At 35.8% G+C, this 18,980-nt stretch overlaps 6 protein-coding genes across 6 annotated transcripts; 3 read left to right on the plus strand and 3 right to left on the minus strand.

Annotated features, from left to right (window-relative positions):
* Positions 1-51: 51 nt before the first annotated feature.
* MONOS_5533 (putative Protein of unknown function (DUF1682)) lies at positions 52-2,715 on the plus strand. Its single transcript, XM_067875690.1, has 4 exons — positions 52-349; positions 400-471; positions 526-591; positions 659-2,715. The coding sequence occupies exons 1-4, from the start codon at positions 65-67 to the stop codon at positions 1,751-1,753; spliced, it is 1,518 nt and encodes a 505-aa protein (XP_067729998.1). The 5' UTR covers positions 52-64; the 3' UTR covers positions 1,754-2,715.
* Positions 2,716-3,230: 515 nt separating this feature from the next.
* On the minus strand, positions 3,231-5,483 carry MONOS_5534 (uncharacterized protein; the record flags this gene model as incomplete). The annotated part of the gene is made up of 8 exons (XM_067875691.1): positions 3,231-3,246; positions 3,528-3,717; positions 3,980-4,723; positions 4,835-4,930; positions 4,983-5,094; positions 5,159-5,271; positions 5,340-5,405; positions 5,471-5,483. The coding sequence occupies 8 exons, from the start codon at positions 5,481-5,483 to the stop codon at positions 3,231-3,233; spliced, it is 1,350 nt and encodes a 449-aa protein (XP_067729999.1).
* Positions 5,484-5,785: 302 nt separating this feature from the next.
* Positions 5,786-7,923, minus strand: MONOS_5535 (putative Cyclin fold protein 1; the record flags this gene model as incomplete). The annotated part of the gene is made up of 2 exons (XM_067875692.1): positions 5,786-7,168; positions 7,297-7,923. 2 exons carry the CDS (start codon positions 7,921-7,923, stop codon positions 5,786-5,788), a joined length of 2,010 nt encoding a protein of 669 aa, XP_067730000.1.
* Positions 7,924-8,281: 358 nt separating this feature from the next.
* Positions 8,282-10,396, minus strand: MONOS_5536 (uncharacterized protein). Its single transcript, XM_067875693.1, has 2 exons — positions 8,677-10,396; positions 8,282-8,548 (listed from the first exon to the last, which is right to left on the minus strand). Exons 1-2 carry the CDS (start codon positions 10,305-10,307, stop codon positions 8,371-8,373), a joined length of 1,809 nt encoding a protein of 602 aa, XP_067730001.1. The 5' UTR covers positions 10,308-10,396; the 3' UTR covers positions 8,282-8,370.
* A 947-nt stretch (positions 10,397-11,343) lies between these two features.
* MONOS_5537 (putative protein of unknown function (DUF4539)) lies at positions 11,344-14,003 on the plus strand. The gene is made up of 2 exons (XM_067875694.1): positions 11,344-11,446; positions 11,509-14,003. Exons 1-2 carry the CDS (start codon positions 11,369-11,371, stop codon positions 13,918-13,920), a joined length of 2,490 nt encoding a protein of 829 aa, XP_067730002.1. The 5' UTR covers positions 11,344-11,368; the 3' UTR covers positions 13,921-14,003.
* A 97-nt stretch (positions 14,004-14,100) lies between these two features.
* Positions 14,101-18,097, plus strand: MONOS_5538 (putative signal recognition particle-docking protein FtsY; the record flags this gene model as incomplete). Its single annotated transcript, XM_067875695.1, has 2 exons — positions 14,101-14,140; positions 14,235-18,097. 2 exons carry the CDS (start codon positions 14,101-14,103, stop codon positions 17,681-17,683), a joined length of 3,489 nt encoding a protein of 1,162 aa, XP_067730003.1. The 3' UTR covers positions 17,684-18,097.
* Between the last annotated feature and the right edge of the window lie 883 nt (positions 18,098-18,980).

The raw sequence follows: 18,980 nt of genomic DNA on the forward strand, positions 1-18,980 counted from the left end.
CCATTTGTTTCATTTAAAAGTGCTTTTTTAAATTTTTTTGACATGCCCCCTAATTTAAATCCAAATGACTCCTTTGTTTTGGATCATTCTAATTTTGTTTGGAGATGTTGATGCAACGAAACACAAGGCGAAAAAAGAATCTAAAAAAAGGTACTTGAGTTTACCACAGATGGATAATTATTGGATGGAGCTGGGATTTGTTGTTGTGATTGGAGTATTTCTTGCTTTTTACTTCTGGGGAAAGCGTAGAAACGAAGAAATAGCAAGTGAGGTGTTTCTTGAAATGCAAAGTATTCTGCAAGAACAATTTGCACTTGTTGGAAACAATGTAGACATAAATGTTTTCAAGGTATTTCAAATTCGAATTATCTTTTTGTACATTTTTCATTTATTCTTTAGGAATCGCATAATGAATTTCATATTTATGGATCAGGAAGGAAAAATATACAATCTTTTGATTTGTTCCTTCAAGTTTGCAATTATATTCGATCTGAGTTTTAAAAAATATCTAACTTTTCGATATAGCTTCTTCCAAGACAAGATCTCATTGGATTTATCTTCGCAAAATTTTCATCTTTAACAGACAAAATTGTATTTATTTCTTCTTATGTGTTAAAAATTCGTTTAATGATATTTTTTACCATCTTTTGTTATTTAGACATTTAATACACAATTCGATGATAACGTTGCACCATTCATTCTTCTTATTGCACGCAGAGGAGAGGAAGCTAAATTAAGAGAAGAAAGACAAGAAATTCGCCAATTTACTCCAGAGCCGCCTTCATTGGATGAAATAAAAGCCGAAACCAATTCCTCATCAGCTTCTCGTTCATCTGATCTTCCTCCTTCGTTTCCTCCACAGATGGTCTCCGCCCCAGAGCATCCGCTATTACTGCGAGAGATGATGAAAAGAGGGTTTGGAGCAATTGGAGATGAAGGAATTCATTTGATAAGATTCTTGTGCACAGATGATCCATTCCATGCTCGTTACACCGTAATGAAAGCAAACGAAAGCCAGCAAAATCCAACTTCTGCATCATCGTCTTCCTCTTCTTCAGCACAAGATGCAGAGAAAGAGAATGCTAAAGAAGGCGAGAAGAAGGATGTCCCGAAGCCTCCAAGCGCTTTTCCTCAGCGCCTGAACATGGAGCTTACAGTTCGTTTGCCAGTATACATTCTTCATTCACACAGAACAAGAGAACTCGCTAAGGAGCTTGCAAAACAAGCAAGACAAGCTAAAGAAATGGCAAAAGAAAAGAAAGAAGTGTCAAATGAACAAGAAGAGAAGAAGGAGAAAACAGATAAAGAACAAACAAACGATGCAGAGGTTTCATCGCAATCACCTGCTCCTTCCTCTTCTCCCTCGCCATCACCTTCTCCTAATCCATCTCCATCACCTTCTCCTTCTCCGTCTTTGCTGTCTGCGTCATCCAAACAGAATAATGGTGGTCATCTTGTGACTCGCCTCGCTTCCATCTTTCTGTCACTTGCTGATTCAATTGCTGAAAACCCACTTCCTCGTGACATCACAGCAAGGGCGTATGCAAACAGACAGATTGCGAAGGAGCAGCTTAAGAAAGACGAAGCTAAAGCGAAGGAGGAAGAGGAAGAAAAGAAGAAAGCAGAGAGAAAGAGGAGAGAAGATGAGAAGTTTATGAAGCTGTCGCCAGAAGAGCAGAGGAGAAGAGAGGCGAAGATGGCAAAAAGAGAAGCGAAAAAGAACCAAGTCATGAAGATGAAGGCTTATTCTTGACTGTGACAATTCATTTTTTTCCAGAAACTGTTTTATCAAAACAGGATTATTCAATCTTCTCTTTCGATTGCTTCATCAAATAAATAAATAAAAATATTTTTCAAAATTGAAAAAAAAAAAAAAAAAAAAACAGAAGCTTATATTTTTTTGCGAGAGTTGCTCATAATTCAATAAATTAGTCACTTCAAATTGAAAAAAGAAAAATTGGTGTAATGAAAATCAAATTCGAGAACACATTGAAGCGTGCTTGAAAATTAAATAACAATTAAATAAAAATTTAACAAAAGAAAAGAATAGAATAGAATAGTAATAAATTCGTCGGTTTGAAGTTTCAAATTAAATTAAAAAAACAAAAATAAAATAAAATAAAATAAAAGAATTGCTTTCCTAAAAAACAGGAATTAGACCAGAGTAATTGACAAATATGGAGTGTCACTTGCAAACGATACATGGGGCAAGCTTTTGGAATACAACACATAACATAACACTACTTGACATGAACTGTGAGTTATGAATTATGAACTGTGAACCGTGAATGGGCAAAGATTTGACAAATGAATGTTTCCCCCATTATCAGGAGAAGGTTCTAACAAGGACGTTAGAATTTAGATATCACACATAACAACATTTTGATGAAAAAAAAAAAAACAGATTAAAATCGCAAAAACAATTTGAAAAAAATACCTCTGAAAAATTCTGTTGAAAAATTCTGTTTGAAAACATGAAATTCAACGAAATGAAAATGGAACAATAAAATACATTTGCAAGCAACAACTCCAAAAGCAAAAGAAAAAAAAGATAAAATTCCCAACAATTTTATTTTTGATGATGTGACATTAGGCAAATGAAAAATGACTTCATCCTTTTTCAGTAAAGAAGAGTCTGTTGATTCAAAAAGAAAAGAAGAAGAAGAAGGAAGAAGGAAGAAGAAAGAAGAAGAAAGAAGAAGGAAGAAGAAAGAAAAAGATAAAAAATAAAGTGAAATTAAAAAAACAGAAGTTTGAATGAGAAGGATGATAATCATCAGAAAACACAATCCGATAAAAAATGGCAACTTTTGAGCAATATGAACGTTTTTTTTGAATTTCTTCAAACAAACGAACGAATGATTGGAAAAGGAAAAAAATGGGGGAAAAATGTAATAAAAATAAAACACAAGTTAAAATAAAAACAAAAAATGAACAGCAAGCCTTCAAATATCTTAAAAATTTGGAAAATACAGTTATTTCAAATAAAAACCAATAAAAAAACAAACACGACGAATGAAATAGTGTAGTCGTGCTAACTTCAACAAAGGAAGTAGCAGACAGAGAGATAATGGAGGCAACAATGAAAAAATAAAGCAAAGAAAAATAAAATAAAATATTAAATTAAATAAAATTAAATAAAATGATAGGACAAATGACAAAGAAATAACATTATCAGCCAAAAATATAATTCCGTTTGCTTTCGCTTTCAAAAACTTTCAAAAGCCATATTATGCACCGAGAGAGCTAATGAACAATAGAAAAAAATGATAGAAAAAAAAGTGAGAGAGAAATGATAGAAATAAGAGAGAAATAAAAGAAAGAGTGATAATATTAAAACACATTAAAAACAAAAGAGTTTTTAAAAAAAATAATATAAAAGATGAGCAAAAAAAAATGTTTCATCTTTTTTTTGTCAAAGTACTACTCTCAAAAACAATTTTCATTCTTTCCTTTTCTTTCCTCCGCTCCCCAACCTCAAACTCAAAACTTTCTCCTTCTCTCTCTCTCTTTTCCCCATCACATACGATATCGACCATATCAAAAACACAGCTGTAATCAACAGAGAACACGTGACCCACTGCATAGAATTGAAGAAGTTGGACAGCTGATCCATCGTTTCTGTGCCTGTCAGGGCAGACGTGATGCCCAGCGCAGCAGTCACGCCAGCAATGAAGAGAATGATGTAGAACAACAAGGCGGACACGAAGTCAGATTCTGTTAAAATAAAATTATTAAAATATTAAATAAATAAATAAAGAAAGAAAGAAAGAAAAGAAAAAATGGAATTTGAAATGCGGATGCGAAGAAGAAATACAGAGAATGAGAAGTTAATTATAAAAGAAAAGCAAAGCAAAGAAAAGAAAAGATAAGAAAAAAGTTCAAAATATTGTTTGATTTTTGAAGTTATGAAAACAAATTGACAAATAAATGAATACAAATTTGAGCACAAAAGGAAATAAAATTTTCTTTAGCATACGTCTGAACAGATCGTTATGTGCGCCTGCTGCATCTTTCTCTCCCTTTTTGGGCTTCTTTTTCTTTCCTGGTTCTTCCTCTGAATACGAAGAACTCAAACTGTTGGAGCTGCTAAATTCACTGCTGGATGAACTTTCACTTTCAGACGATGAAGATTCCGCTTCCTTTTTCCCCTTGCCTTTCCCCTTTCCTTTTCCTTTCCCTTTTCCTTTCCCTCCCTTTTTCCCCTCTTTTTTTCCTTTCTTTCCTTTCTTCCCTCCTTTCTTTTCTTCCTCTTCCTTCTTGTCTTCTTCTTCTTCTTCTTCTTTCTTCTTCTTCTCATCTTCCGGCGGTTCCTTCACCGATTTCCCTTTAACTCCTTCCTCCGCTTTCTCTTCAGCCGCACTGCCAGCAGCACTAGCACCAACAGCAGTTGCAGCAGCAGCAGCAGCATTAACAGTCGCAATCGTCGCAGTTGTCTCCTTCGGCTTCACCATCTGCGTCGACGCCAACGTTGCTGTGAGCGGGCGTGTGCCTGTCGTTGCTGTCAATGGCAATGTGCTTGTGCTTGCACCTGTGCCTGTGAGTGTTGTCGGAGCCCTGCTTAGCAACGATGACTCAGTCATCGCAGACGAGCGGGAATCGATTCCTCCTGCTTCTCGCGATTCTGCATCCAGGCCTAAGCCTTGATACTCATCCAACTCCGCAAAAGTTGACGCTGGCGGATTAAACTGCACCTGTTGGGTGGCATTTGCAGCCAATTCATCTACCGAAAAAAAAAAAAAAAAAAAAAAAAAAAAAAAAAAAAAAAAAAAAAAAAAAAAAAAAAACAGAATCATCTCACTTAGTGTTATGAAAAATAATAAAAAATGGAAACCTGCTCTCCATGCTTCGGAGCTTAATGGCTCAATGTACCAGGATGTTATCCATTCTTCAGTGTGAACAACAACATTATGAATATGAACTCGCCTCGCTACAAAAATAGAAAATTGATGCATTCATAAGTTAAATAAAAATAATCAAACTTCCAATTGTGATTCTTCGCTCATCTGTGAAACTTAAGGCAGTCTCAATATCATAAACTTGAGAGGAACGTCCTTGCAACCAAGGATCATCATTCGGTTTTTCAAACAGTATCTAATCGAAACAAAAAAGTTAAAACAATTAATCTCTTTTCGTTAACAAAATAGTTGTAACATGCTTTTCCATAGAATGTTTCTGGTGAGTAAACTCTGCAAGCTTTCACAATCTTTGCTGCTGCTGCTTCTGTTGGTTCTGTTGAAAAATCTAAAAGCGAGCTATCCAGCTGCAAATCTTTTGTATTAAAAATTTTTTATTTTTATTTTTTATTTTTTTTTTAAAAAATTATTGTGCAATCAAACCAGGCAGGCAATATGAAATATGTGACAAGTAAAATTGAAGTCTTCTGGGACCTTCAAGTGAAGCATCTATTAATAATAAAAATCATTGATTTCAATTTTCTCTAAACACAGCACAACACGAAAAGACAAACCAAAAACATCCATTGGTAAAAATTATGGGAAGTATAAATGAATCAATGCAAAAATGAGTGATATTTTGAAAACAAAAACAAAAAAATTATACAAATTGTAATAATTAAATAAACATAAATGCGCCAGATAATCACTTATTAGCTAATTTAAACTAATGAATCACACAAAAAAATAATAAATCGAAAAATTTTCATAATTTTGAAAGTTCAATTTTTCCGATATAAATACAGTTCATAAATAAACAAAACAATACAAAAGACTTTTATGAACGAAAATTTCCTCAAAACCACAGCAATTAAATAAAATAACGAAATTCAATGTTCTGATTCAGAGTGGAAAGGTAAATACGTTATGGATGCCCTAACAGATTGAAAAGGAAGAGAAGAAGAGGAAGAAGAAGAAGAAGAAGGATGTGAAAGAGGAAGTGAAGAAGAAGAGGAAGAGGAAGAGGAAGAAGAAAGCGAAGGGTACATGTCAGTTGGAAAAGAAGAGAAAGGAGAAGGATGTGACTGGACAGCTGGAAGCGAAGGAAGGGTGGTGGGAGGATGAGACAGGGAATCCGGAAAAATTGTTGGCGGATAGGCAAAATTGACAGGGTGGCGGTTGACAACAATGGGCGATGACTTCATTGGATCTGAAGAGGAGGAGGAAGAAGAAGAATTTATAGAAGAAGAAGAAGATGACGATGATGATGAAGAAATCGGTGGAAGATACGAAGAAGAGGCATTCGAGGCGCGGGAAGAAGAGAAATACGGATGGTGAAAGAGGCCAATTCCTGATCCATCGTCTGTTTCAATGTCACTTTCGCTCATTCTCTCATCATTTGCATTCACTTTTGCCATCTGCTGGTTTTGATGCTGATTTTGATGTTGATTTTGATGCTGAAATGCTTCTTGTGTCATCACATTCTCATTTGTCTGCTCGTTTTGCAGCACATTTTCTCTTAAATTCTGCATCTTGCTGCCTTCGCTCCTTCTCTCTCCAATGCCGGCAAAATTCATTACATTATTATTATTATTTATATTATTATTATTCCCCTTCAAATTCCCTCTATTTCCCTCATTGTCTTCTCTATTCGAAAGAGAAGAATCAAATTCTCTTGTTTTTGTTGAGATAAAACCAGAACGGCGGGTTGGGTCGTTTTCATCAGCGGTTGACTGTGAAGACAGCAGTGCAGCTGAAGAAGAGGTGGCAGAAGAGACAGAAGGAAGAGAATTAGAGAGAGAAGTGAGGGAAGAAAGAGAAGAAAGAGAAGGAAAAACGGAGGCGCCGGCAGCGGGGAAAGGTTTGATTGGATTGGATGATGAAGATGAGGATGGAATGGAAGGACCTGTTGATAATGGATTATCTGAAGAAGATGCTGAAGAAGAAGAGAATGGATATGAAGAAGAAGAAGAGGAAGAGGAAGAAGAAAGAGGAGCATGAAGCGATTGCAGAGAAAGCGGAGGCGGGAGGAAAGAAGGCGGAAGCGAAGAGGACCTGCCGCTGACCGCCGATGAAGACACAGCAAAATCAGAGAGATATTTTGGATGTGCACTTGATGAAGCAGATACACTGACTGTTTCTGAAACGGGCGGTGTTGGCAGGGCAGCAGGGCGCTGCTCAGAAGAAGGGCAGTGGAATATAAATAACGGGCCCCAGCGCTCTGGCACTCCCAGTGATCGGACAAACTCTGTTTCGTGCTCCAATACTTCACACTTTCGAAAAATGGACAAAGTGAATTAATTCAAATAAATACAAGAGAGTGCGCATAATTTAATTAGGAAGAGAAAAAGAATAAATAAAATATGCTTATGAAATATATAACTTGAATTAGAGTTCACACATTATCATCCATCTTCATGTTCAGCCATATTTTCTTTAGATCATAGTACACTTCTCGATATGTCTCTGCAGTGACAATTACAGAATAATCAATTTCCTCGAGAAACAATCTTTCCATTGCAGCAAGTTCGGAAAGAGAAAATTTATCCTTTCCACATCTTCCGAAGCTTCGAGTTGAACAAGAAATGTCATCCCACACTTTTGAGGCAATCATAATTCCAACAAAAACGATTCTTTCCCAGTTTTCTTGAGTAAGATGCATCCATGGGACAGATGAAAGCAATCTTTCAACATAAATAAGGCAAGCGATGAGACATTCAGGCTCAACTTGCGCTCGACGAAATAAAGAATGAATGAATTTGTAAATATCAAAAAAGCTTGGAGAAAAACGCTCAAAATTCGATTGAAGATTTTCCATGATATCATTCGGATGATTTGCAGGCTGCTGAAAAATTTCCATTCTCTTATCCGGGAAAACAAGAGGAGGAGATGATTCAATTTCTTTTGATGTTTTCAAAAGAATGCCATAGAAAGCAGCGGCAACTCCATGAACAGTTTGATTTAAGCTCTTTTGATTTTGCGGATGTGGAGGATCAGTACCAGCCGTGTAAAAGGTGGTCTTCCTCATGCGAAAAACCTTGAAAACAGAAAACTGTAATATTGATAAGCTAAATGCATAAATCAAAAAAAGATACTGTTCAACTTTAAAAAAATCCGAATTCATTGGGTGTGCGGAAAATTAGTCGCGCAGGAACATAAAATACTCCAGCATAAAAATTAAATATGCGCATCTTGATCAGATTTTTTTAATGAAATCCAAACCACAAAGAACGACATTTCACATCAGACAAATAATTACAAACAAGAAATTTAAACAATTGTGTATTGACTCTCAGGCATTTATGTTTTCGCCAAAAGCTGAAAATGTGCTTGTTTGAGATAATTTAATTCTATTTGTTTTTTTCTTATTTCTAGTATCATTTATATGTAAATATAGACAAGCTAATGTTATACATTTTTAGGTTAAAAAAAATAACTGCTTGTTAAAAAAGTTTACAAATTGATAAATCCTTGATTACTGCTTTGAGACTGGCTCAAACTGCTGATACAATTTTCCCAATCCCACCGACAAGCCGATGTATTTTGAGAATGAAGCGTGTTCGCGCACCCACTGTTGTGTTGCAGGAGAACCATATTTGTACATATTGATAAGGATTCCGAGACCAACCTTGTAAACATTCAGATCAGAATGCCTAATAATTGAGAGGAAGAAGAAGAAGAAGAAGAAGAAGGGAAGAATTGTGAGTTAATAAAAACAAAAATTGAGTTTATATGAAAATAAAAATCAATGTTTATCAAAGAAAATAATAGCAAATCAAACTCCAAATATCCCAGAATGACTTTGTCAAATCCATCGCTCAACAGCAGCTTGTGATTCTGCTCACACATAAACAGCCCACTCAGCCCTCTAAGCGCATCATTTCTTTCATATTCACTCAAAGTTCTGTCTTCAATATCAATTTTCAGCTGCTTCACCGCTGGAACGTATTCACTCGTGATCGGCTCAGCTGACTGAATCTGCATCAGCAGCTGCATCGATCTGATCCTCAGCTCATTCAACTCCACATCGTTGCCAATCAGATCCTTGATGATATAAAGCAAAAACGTCTGCGCATAGAAGTAGTTCATAATCTGCCAGAAGCAGAACTTCCCTGTCTTCTCTCCCACGCACCCTTCGACGGCTTTGCTCAGTACAAGCAGCCCGTTCACACAGTCCTTGTTGACTGCCCAGCCGTACCTGTCCAGCCCACAGCAGAACGCCTGCACCACATTCGCCTCCAGAATCTGCTGCAGCAGCTCTCCCCGCCTGTCTGTCGCATGCTGCCCGATGCGGCACACGTTGAACAGAAGGCGGAAGGACCACATATCCACATTGGGGAAGGCGTGTGTGTGAGGAAGAGAAGTCAAAGAGGCTGCGACGGCGGGGATGCCGCTGCTCAGCACCTCTCTGAGAGACACGAAGCACTTGTACATGAGCGTATTCACCAGCTTCATGCACGTGTTGATGATGCGGCAGACAAGCGGTGCTGGCTCAGGGATGCGGGGAAGTGTGGCTGTTGGGGAGAGAACGGCAATTGCGGCAGTTGGAGAAGAGGAAGAGGGAGAGGTGGACGATGAGGCAGAGAGAGAAGATGCGTTTGTGGGAATAACAGGGAGATTCTTCACTCCCATTGAGGATGGATCTTCCTCTCTTTCTCTCTGCTTTTTCCCTTTTCTTTTTGGCTTGGCTTTTGCTGGAGCTGCAGCTTTTTCTTTTTCCATTCTTTCCTTTTCGGCCTTTTCTTTTTCAATTTTCTCTTCCTCTTCCTCTTCTTTTTTGGTCTTTGCTTCAAATCCAAAAGGTACCTTTGGCAATGGTGGTACAAATCGCTTCAATGTGCTCGCAACGCCTTTAAGCAATCCTTTGTTCAACAACCACTGAATAATTGCAGCTGGCTGTGTCATAATAGCTTGATCCAGAATGCCCAATGCAGTATCCACATCTTTTGCTGGAGCCTGAGGAAGGCTAAGAGCTTCGAGACATCTCTGAGGCGGCCATTGTTTTTTCAATTCGTCTTTCATCTCAAACACAGGGAAAGACAAACGATCGGCTATAGTTTTTTTGGGTGGGGTTAAATCTACTGGCCTTGGTATTGTTGGTCCTGGAACGTACAATGGAGTGTTAGAAATCGGAATAGCAGCATATGATGGAGCATTTGCAGTCTTATGAGTTTTTTCAAAAGGCACGTATTGTCCAAATACAATTCCGCTTGCACAGAATGCAATATCATCTGAGTCATGACTGACAAATTGAATGATGGATTTTTTGAGAGAAATCAGAGAAGGACGAAGAGAATCATTTTTCCACAATGCTTTTGTTAATTGAAGTAATTTAGAAATTTTCTGTTCTTCAGCTTTGCTTTCTTCAATAAGTTTTTTAAGTACTTTAATTCCATCCGACTTTTTGAGCATATTTAAATTGATTTCATTTGTGGCTATCAGATCGATCAATTTTTCAGATGCATTTGAAAATTCGTCTTGTTTCTATAATAATGCAAAAAGTGCGAAATTTCATAATATGCAACACATAACAAAGATGGCAAACTTGCAATTTATTAAGAAATTCACAAAATAATTCAGTTGTTTCTGAACTCATTCCCTGTTCAATAAAAATAAGTCATCGATTAATTAAATCATCAAATAAAATATAACATTAAAAAAGCAATTTGCTAAATGAAAATATTCATTAAAAAAATTTATTCACACTATTAATTAAAAGGAAAAATCTTTTTTCAAGATCATCAAAATATTATTTGATTTTTTTCTTTAAAAAAAGAATGTTGTTCTTGTTCATATCATTTAATTCACACACTGTGCGGTATATTCACAGAGAACGGGGCAAAAAAATTTCAATGAAAAAAATAATAAAAAACACAGAAAAAAAGAGCTTTGGCAGGAGTCGAACCCCCGACCTTTGACCAACGGAATATCAATGGTCGAGGTAGCTACCGCTTGCGCTACTCGAGCCAAAGCCCAGCTTTATTTACTTATGACTCAACTTAAACCTGGCTAAACCCTAACCCTAAAAATCCAAAAAAGATCAAGTTTTTTTGAGTGCTAACTCTAAAATGAAGAGCGGGAACATAACCCTAAACCCAAGATCTGTTACGCTAACCTTAAAACCTAAACCAATCAATTAATACAGTGATTATTTTGGAATTTTTACCCTAAAAATAAAAAAATACTTGGTCAGATCAAAACTGCCCCGTTCTCTGTGAATATGCCCACTGTGCATTGCGTACAAAACAAAAAAGTTAAAAAGATTTTGTTAAAAAAATTCATGTAGCCGAGTATTTTTTCATATAAGCTGACGGCTCATCAACTGTTTTTCAGAAAATTTCTAATAAGATTTATATTGTCAATGATTGTTTTTGTCAGTTGAAAATGAGCAAATTTTTATATTTCCGCAAAATAAAAACTTGTTCTCGATTAATGAAAAATGGGTGCCAGAATTTTCATTTTGTGAAAAATCAATGTTTGATCGCTGGTCTCAGCAACAAGGACCTTCTATATTTCTTCCATCCCAAGGAACTGTCGAACCAAGAAGAAGAGTATTTTAATATTTGTTTTTAGATATGTTGCATTTAACATATGTTCTCGTAAATTTTTATAGATTCCGGGTCCAGCTGGAATGATTCTGACTGAGGAACTCGAACAACCACAACAAGACGAAGTTGAAGAGCAAGAAGGTTCATTAGTCTTTTGCAGTTTGCTTTCAAAAAGATACAAATCAAAGCAACTTACTATAAAGAGAGACCTTGCTGTTCCTGAAAGAAGAAGAGTGCTTCAAGGACCTTGGAAGCGTATGTCAGATGCATATAAAGCAACGGAGGATGTTGTCGTTGCTGGTATGTTTGGTCAAAACGTGAAACATATTTTGGATGAAATGCCTGCTGATAAGCCAATTCCTCATCTTGCAGCAATGATAAAATCATTTGAAAGATCAGAACTGTTCATACCTGGAGTAACAAATAGGCTTGCTTTGTTTTCTGATGCGACTGGAGAAATATTGGGAACTGTTCAATACTCTGTTATAACTGAACATTTTCCAAATTTTGTACCAAATGCAGTTGTAGTTTTGCGAGATGTACCAATATTTCATCGAACTAGATTTGGAAAACAGCTTCTTATCGGAACATCATGCATAGAAGCAATTTTTCCTCCATGGACAGAAGATCAAGCGAGACTTGAAGATCCAGAAAAACAACAAGAATCCTCAACATCTGCACAGCAGAGGCAGGAACAAGAGCAAGCAATTGAAGATCAAGAATATGATGAACGGGAATTTGGAAATTTAAATCAATCACATAGTTTTCCAGAAGAGCAATCTGTATCTAATCAACGCGAGAAAGAGAAACAAGTTGTTCATGGAAATACTCCTGAAGACATTGACATACTGGATGATCTTGACGAAGAAAGAAGAGAAGGAGATGAAGAACATGCTAGACAGGCACAAATCATTACAAGCGCTATTAGTTCGGCTTCTGAGTCATTGTTTGATACAAAAGTTACACCAAATGAACATCAATCACCTTTAACTCTCTCTGAAAGACAAGGCCAAGGAATAAATCAAAGAAAAAATGAAGATTCAGATGATTCTCAGAATGAAAATGAAAAGGAGCAGAAAAAGAATCCTGCAATTGAGAGGAAAAGTGACAATCAGCCTCAAAAAGAAATTTCGACATATGAAAATGTAGCGGATAAAAACAAAAAGCTAAAGCTAATGTTTCAACAATTTAAAGCAAACGATAAAGCTTTGAAAGCTGATCTATCAAATCTCTCAAAAAAGAGGAGACTTGTTTCATTGGATGGGACAGATAATGAGAGGGAAAATGGTGAAGAGATAAATAAACAGACAAATAAATCTAACTTGGATGAAGACACAACAATGCAAAAAGATGAAAATGATGACGAAGACGAAGACGAAGAAGCATTTTCACATCTAATTCCTCGATCCCCACTTATGAGGACTTCTCAGACAATCTCAACTACCCAATCTGATCAGAATTCTTCTTCTTCCTCATCCTCTTCGCTTTCCAATTCAAAATCTGTTGTTGATGATTTTTCATCGTTACAAACTTCATCACCATCATCAACTAACTCTATTTTTTCTTCTAATGTTCCAACTCCTCCATCTGGTTATTTCGCCTCTGTTGGCGATACATCTTCTTCTGCATTGTCATCATCATTAACACCTAACATTCCTTATTCTTCTGTTGGAAGCTCTCCACCAATGTTGCAACAGCCGGTGTCATCTTCTCCTTTGCGCTCTTCATCAAACACTGAGCCCTTAAATATTCTTGAATCATTTCGTTTTAATAGCAAGCATCCTGCCCCCAATAAAATCCAAAATACATCTCCTCCTTCATTTCATTTGATTATGAAAAACCCTCTTCAAAATCCAACTTCACCACAATTGGATTCTCTTCACACTCCTTCCTCTTCTTCTCCTCTTCCATTGACGTCTTCTTTGCTTCTGTCATCGACTCCTTCGCCTTCGCCTTCCAATGCACCATCTCATTTGCCTTCTCTTATATCAACCCCACCTTTCCAGTCAACAACTACTTCAAATCCTGATCCTCTTGAGTTGGCTGATTCGTCTCCTCTGGATAAGCTTGAAAGATTTCGAATGAATGCAGACAAATCAAATAAGTCACCGCAGCATTTTTCTCCTCCTGTGAATCGTAATGCACCGTTTCCAGCCACTTTACCTCCTTACAACTCAAATGTTATCACTACACATGTTTATAAGCCTAATATGAGCGTTAAAAGAGAAGATTCTGCAGTTGATTCTTCAAACAGCTTCTTAGAATCATTCGCTTACTCATCAAGCACTTCTTCAGAGCGTCTGTTTTCCAATGAAAATAAAAATTTCCAGGGTGCTACAAATTCTTTTTCTCAAGATTCATCAAGTCAACAACTTTCTTCTCAATTTTATTCACTGCCGCAATTAACTCCACCAGGCAAACAAAAATCAGAGCTACAAGATATGGATTTACTAGACGATGAAGATGATGAAATGTGACGAAAAAGTTATTTTTAAAAAGTGTATTTAAATTTTAGTTTTTGAAATTGTTCCCATTATAATAAATATACAATAATCACATTTAATTTTTTACACAATTTTTACTGTTTTTAAAGTTTTTATTCTCATAAAAGCAAATTGTTTTCTTTAATAAAAATAATAACTATTAACAAAGCATTTATGGACACAGCTTCATCCCAGTTGAATATGTCTCATCAAGGTTTTACTTTCAATTTTTGTTTTGAAATTTTGAATGCATCAACATATTTTTATTCAATTTGGTTTAAACAAATTTCATATTTTTTGAACATCAGAGTTTTATGCTATTAAATCGAATGAGAAAGAGCAAGAAATGAGATTTCATAAAATTCCGTTATCTCCAAGACAATGCCAAATTTACAAATCTCTCGGAATTGAAGTTAACGAAGGAACGTATTACTCAATGCCAATTTCTTCTTTTGTGCTGGAGAAGAGAGATTTAAGTCCTGGAATGCCTTTACCAACTCCTGTCATTTCATCTGATATCTACGCTTTGCCTCAAATGAAAGAAACGCAAAAACTTATAAATTCATTCTTAACCGAAACACAAAAATCAGATTTTGTTTCGTCCTATTTCGAGGATGAAGAAATTAAGTGGAGGAGCAAAATTCCATCGATAGATAGAAATGAAAGGCAACGGATTCTGGAAAAAAGGAAGAATGCTAAAAAATGTAAAAGTGAGCAATCTAATTTGCTTGTAAAAAGGATTGAACAGCATAGACGAATGCTTAAAGAGCAAGAAAGAAAATATTGTAATACTCCGAATGATCAACCACATCAAGTTGATCTTTGGAGAATAAATCAATGGAAGCAATTAGAAAGACAAAGACTAAAGCAAGCACAGGATATGAAATGGCTGGGATCTCCTGATAAGCCAATGAAGCTTAGAAATGAGGATAATAAAGAGGATAGCTTTGAAGAAGAATCTCCCAGCTTGTTTGACATATTGTACAAGCCTAAACTTTCTGAGAGAATGAAGCAGGCTGACAAAGATGAAATAATAATAGAAGATTTGAAAGAGATTGAGGCTCTTCAGACTGACATTGTGAATAGCACAGAAAAAATTGCAGAGGAAACAGGAAAGCAAAAGGAAGAAAAAGCAATAGAAAATATTGAAGAAAAGGAAAGATTGAATAAGGAAACAAGCAAAGAAAATCAAAGCGAAAAGGAAAGGAAATATTTGGTAAACGATGAAGAGAAAGAGAGAGAAAGAATGCTAAGAGACGAGCTTTTGTGCAAAGCAGAAGAAGAAAGGCAGAAAAATAAAAGCCAAAAACAGAAAAAGAGAGGGAAAAAGAGGCTTCAAGAGCCGAAAAGAAAAGAAGAATCAACCAAAGAGAAAAATGCTAAAGAAGAAGGAGGAGGAGAAGAAGAAGACAAAAATGATGCAAACAAAGAAACAAGACTTTCTGAGGAAGAAGCGCAAAAAAGGGAAGAAGAGAGAGAGAAAATTGAAAGTGAGATTCGAATGGCAGTTGAGTCAATATTAAACAGGACAATAGACGAAGTCTATGAAAAGCGAAGAAAAGAGAAAATTGAAAGAGAAAAAGAAGAAAAAGAAAAAGAAAAAGAAAAAGAAAAAGAAAAAGAAAAAGAAAAAGAAGAAAAAGAAGAAAAGGAGGAGGAGGAAAAGAAGAAGAATGTGGAGATGTTAAAGAGGAGAGAGGAAGAAAGAAGGAAGAAGGAAGAAGAAGAAAAGAAGTTGGAGAAAGAAAGGAAAGAAAAGATTGAAGCAGAACAAAAGAAACAGAAAGAAAAAGAAGAAGAAGAAAGGCAAAGACAAGAAGAAGAAGAAGAAGAAGAAGAAGAAGAAAAGAGAAAGATCGAAGAATTAAGGATTCGAAGAGAAAATGAAAGAAAGCAAAAGGATATTGAAGAGAGAATAAAAAAGGAAGAAGAGGAAAAGAAGAGGAAAGAAGAGGAAGAGAGGGAAAAGAAGGAAAGATTGAGAAAAGAAGAAGAAGAAAAAGAAAAAGAAAAAGAAAGAAAGAAGAAAGAGCTGGAGGAAAAGAAGAAGAGAGAAGAAGAAGAAGAAAGAAAGAGGAAAGAAGAGGAAGAGAGAAAAAGGAGAGAAAAAGAAGAGAAAGCAAAGAAAGCAGAGGAAAACAGAAAGAGAAAGGAAGAAGAAAGAAGAAGAAAAGAAGAAGAAGATAGAAAAAGGAGAGAAGCGGAAGAGAAGAGACAGAAACAAGAAGAAGAAAGAAAGAAGAAAGAAGAAGAAAGATTAAAGCGGGAGGAGGAGGAGAGGATGAGAAAGGAAGAGGAAGAAAGGCTAAGAAAGGAGGAAGAGGAACGACTCAGAAAAGAGGAGGAAGAGAGGAGGAAGAGGGAGGAAGAAGAAAGAATAAGGAAAGAGGAAGAAGAAGAGAGGAAAAGGAAAGAAGAGGAGGAAAGGTTAAAACGGGAAGAAGAAGAACGATTAAGAAAAGAGGAGGAAGAAAGGAAGAAAAAGGAAGAAGAAAGATTGAGAAAAGAAGAGGAGAAGAGAAAACGAAAGGAAGAAGAAGAAAGGAAGAAGAAAGAAGAGGAAGAAGAAGAAGAAGAAAGGAAGAGGAAGGAAGAAGAAGAGAAATTGAAGAGAGAACAAGAAGAGAAGATGAAGAAAGAAGAAGAGGAAAGAAAAAAGAAAGAGGAAGAGGAAAGGTTGAAAAAGGAAGAAGAAGAACGACTTAAAAGAGAGGAAGAGGAGCATTTACAGCCAGTTGCAAAAGAATCCGAGACGAAGAGAGAGAAAGAAGATGATTCAAAGAGCAGCACAACACCTGCTTCTGAAGAAGAGCCGAAAAAAGACGAAAATGCAACTGAACCGAACGAAGAGCAAAAAACAGGTAAAACTTCTATGAAAATGGCTGATCGATCATTAAGCCAGGGAGTTTCAGAGGAAGGTAGCATAACTCTGGTTGCTGTGCCGTTCCATTTCGTTCCCGAGGCAAAAGACGTCGGCGTCTGCGGCGGTTGGGACGGGTGGCAGTCGATCTATCCGATGCAGAGAGACGAAGAGAAGCAGGAGTGGGTGTGGAAGGCGAAAATGACAGACACGCTGAAAGGAAAAGCGCCTGCTGCGCAGGGAAAGAAGGCAGATGGCAAAGAAGGCGAGAAGAAGAAGAGGAAGAAGAAGAAAGCGTCAGCAGCAGAAGATGAGAAAGCAGAAACAAAAGCAGAAGCAGAAGAAGATGAAATATCTGTTCCGATAAGCACGCTTTTGAATGGGTCGAAATATCAAATGAGATTCTGGATTGACGGAAAGAGTGTGACTCTGCAGCATCTTCCGCGTGTTGGCAAAAGCGGAGAGGAAAACAATGTTGTGCATTTTTCTGCAGATGGCAGCCATGTTAAGCAGTTTTATGCCTCTTCAAGTGAAAAAGGAGGGAAAAAACGCAAACAAAACAAAAAATCTGCATCAGCTTCGAGCAGCACAGCACTTGAGAATTCATCCTCCACCACGCCAGCATCAACTCTTCCGCTTCAATCAACAAGTGGCAGTGAAGCGATTGAACATGAAAATACAAATGATAAACTTGTTGCTGATACCTCTGAAAATTCCGTAAAAGACACTCCGAAACGGTCTTTCACAATCAAATTAGTAGCATCTGCTACTGTTACACCCTCACAAAATCAGAAAAAGCAAAGCACATCATCTTCACCTTCAGCATTGCCGAGCAGTTCTCAAAGGTCTGTTTCTCAGACTTTATCTTCAAAAAAGAAAAAATCAAAAAAGAATTAACAAGTGTTCGATATTAAACTTTCATATGTTGCACCGAAATTTCTTGAAGTTTTTGATATTTTTAATATTATAAACTTTGATGATAACTTTGCAATATCAAGGTTTTTTTTTTGATATTTTCTTTTTAAATTTGAAAGATAACAACATTTTCTCGAACAATATGTTAGACTATGCTTAAGTAAGATTTAAGTAGTTGTAATAATAAATGAAATGGCATTCTTGCCATTCTTCTTTTTTTTTAAAAAAAATTATCAAAAAAATATTTAGAAGGCTGATCCTTTTTGAAACCATACTTATTGTGAATTTTTAGCATTAATAATTGATTACAAAATAAAGTTCTGACTTTTTTCATCAATCATTTTTTGAATACTCTTCCATTTCAATTCATAACAAAAGAAAAGAAAAGAAAAGAAAGAATGGATGAATGAAATAATTTGGAAAAAATATTTCTTTAAAGCATTTATTTGTTGATTTTCCATTTATGAATGCGAATAGTCATTTTTGAAATCATTTCATCTATTTGGGTGTTGTTAATGAAAAGGCTTTCATTCATTTTGAAAATGGATTTCTTCTTGATGATAAATTTTTCGGAATACAGTTTGTGCAAAAAATGCCGGACATCGCACAAAATACCGGACAAGATCGATTTCACAATAACTGCAAGAGGAAAAATTCTGACTATTTTTCTCAAAATATATCTCATTAATTCAAACTCATTTGAAAAGTCAAACTTTCAATACTTCCTCGTTAGTGCTCAGAGTAAATTATTTTTTTAATCTCGCAGAAATTGGTTTTTGAATTTCTCCGAGATTTATATATATCTATTTTTCTGAGCTAAAGCGAAGCTGTCCTTAAAGTTTGACATTTCCTATGAATTTGTATTGATGAGATATATTTTGAGGAAAATAGTCAGAATTTTTCCTCTTGCAGTTATTGTGAAATCGATCTTGTCCGGTATTTTGTGCGATGCCAGGTATTTTTTGCGATATCTGTAATTCCAAAAGCCAAAGAAAGAAAAGAAAAAAATCAGATGTGTTATTTAGGCTCATTCATCACTTTTCAATGTTCATTTTTGAATATTCAATTTAAATATTCAAACAGAAATATTTCTTAGAAAATTTTTTGATTTCGAAAATAAAAATCCACTTTTGCTTTTAATGTCGAAAATTTTTTGTTAAGATCCTTTTGTATAATTTTCAAAAAAAATAAAAATTTCATATTTCTATCAAACTTCTTATTCCACTCACCAAATTTCTCTGTCATGAAAACAAATTTTCAATAATGTTAGGATTATCAT

Source organism: Monocercomonoides exilis, assembly GCF_001643675.1.
Source record: "Monocercomonoides exilis strain PA203 chromosome Unknown scaffold15-1837935, whole genome shotgun sequence".
Classification (NCBI taxonomy): Eukaryota; Preaxostyla; order Oxymonadida; family Polymastigidae; genus Monocercomonoides; species Monocercomonoides exilis.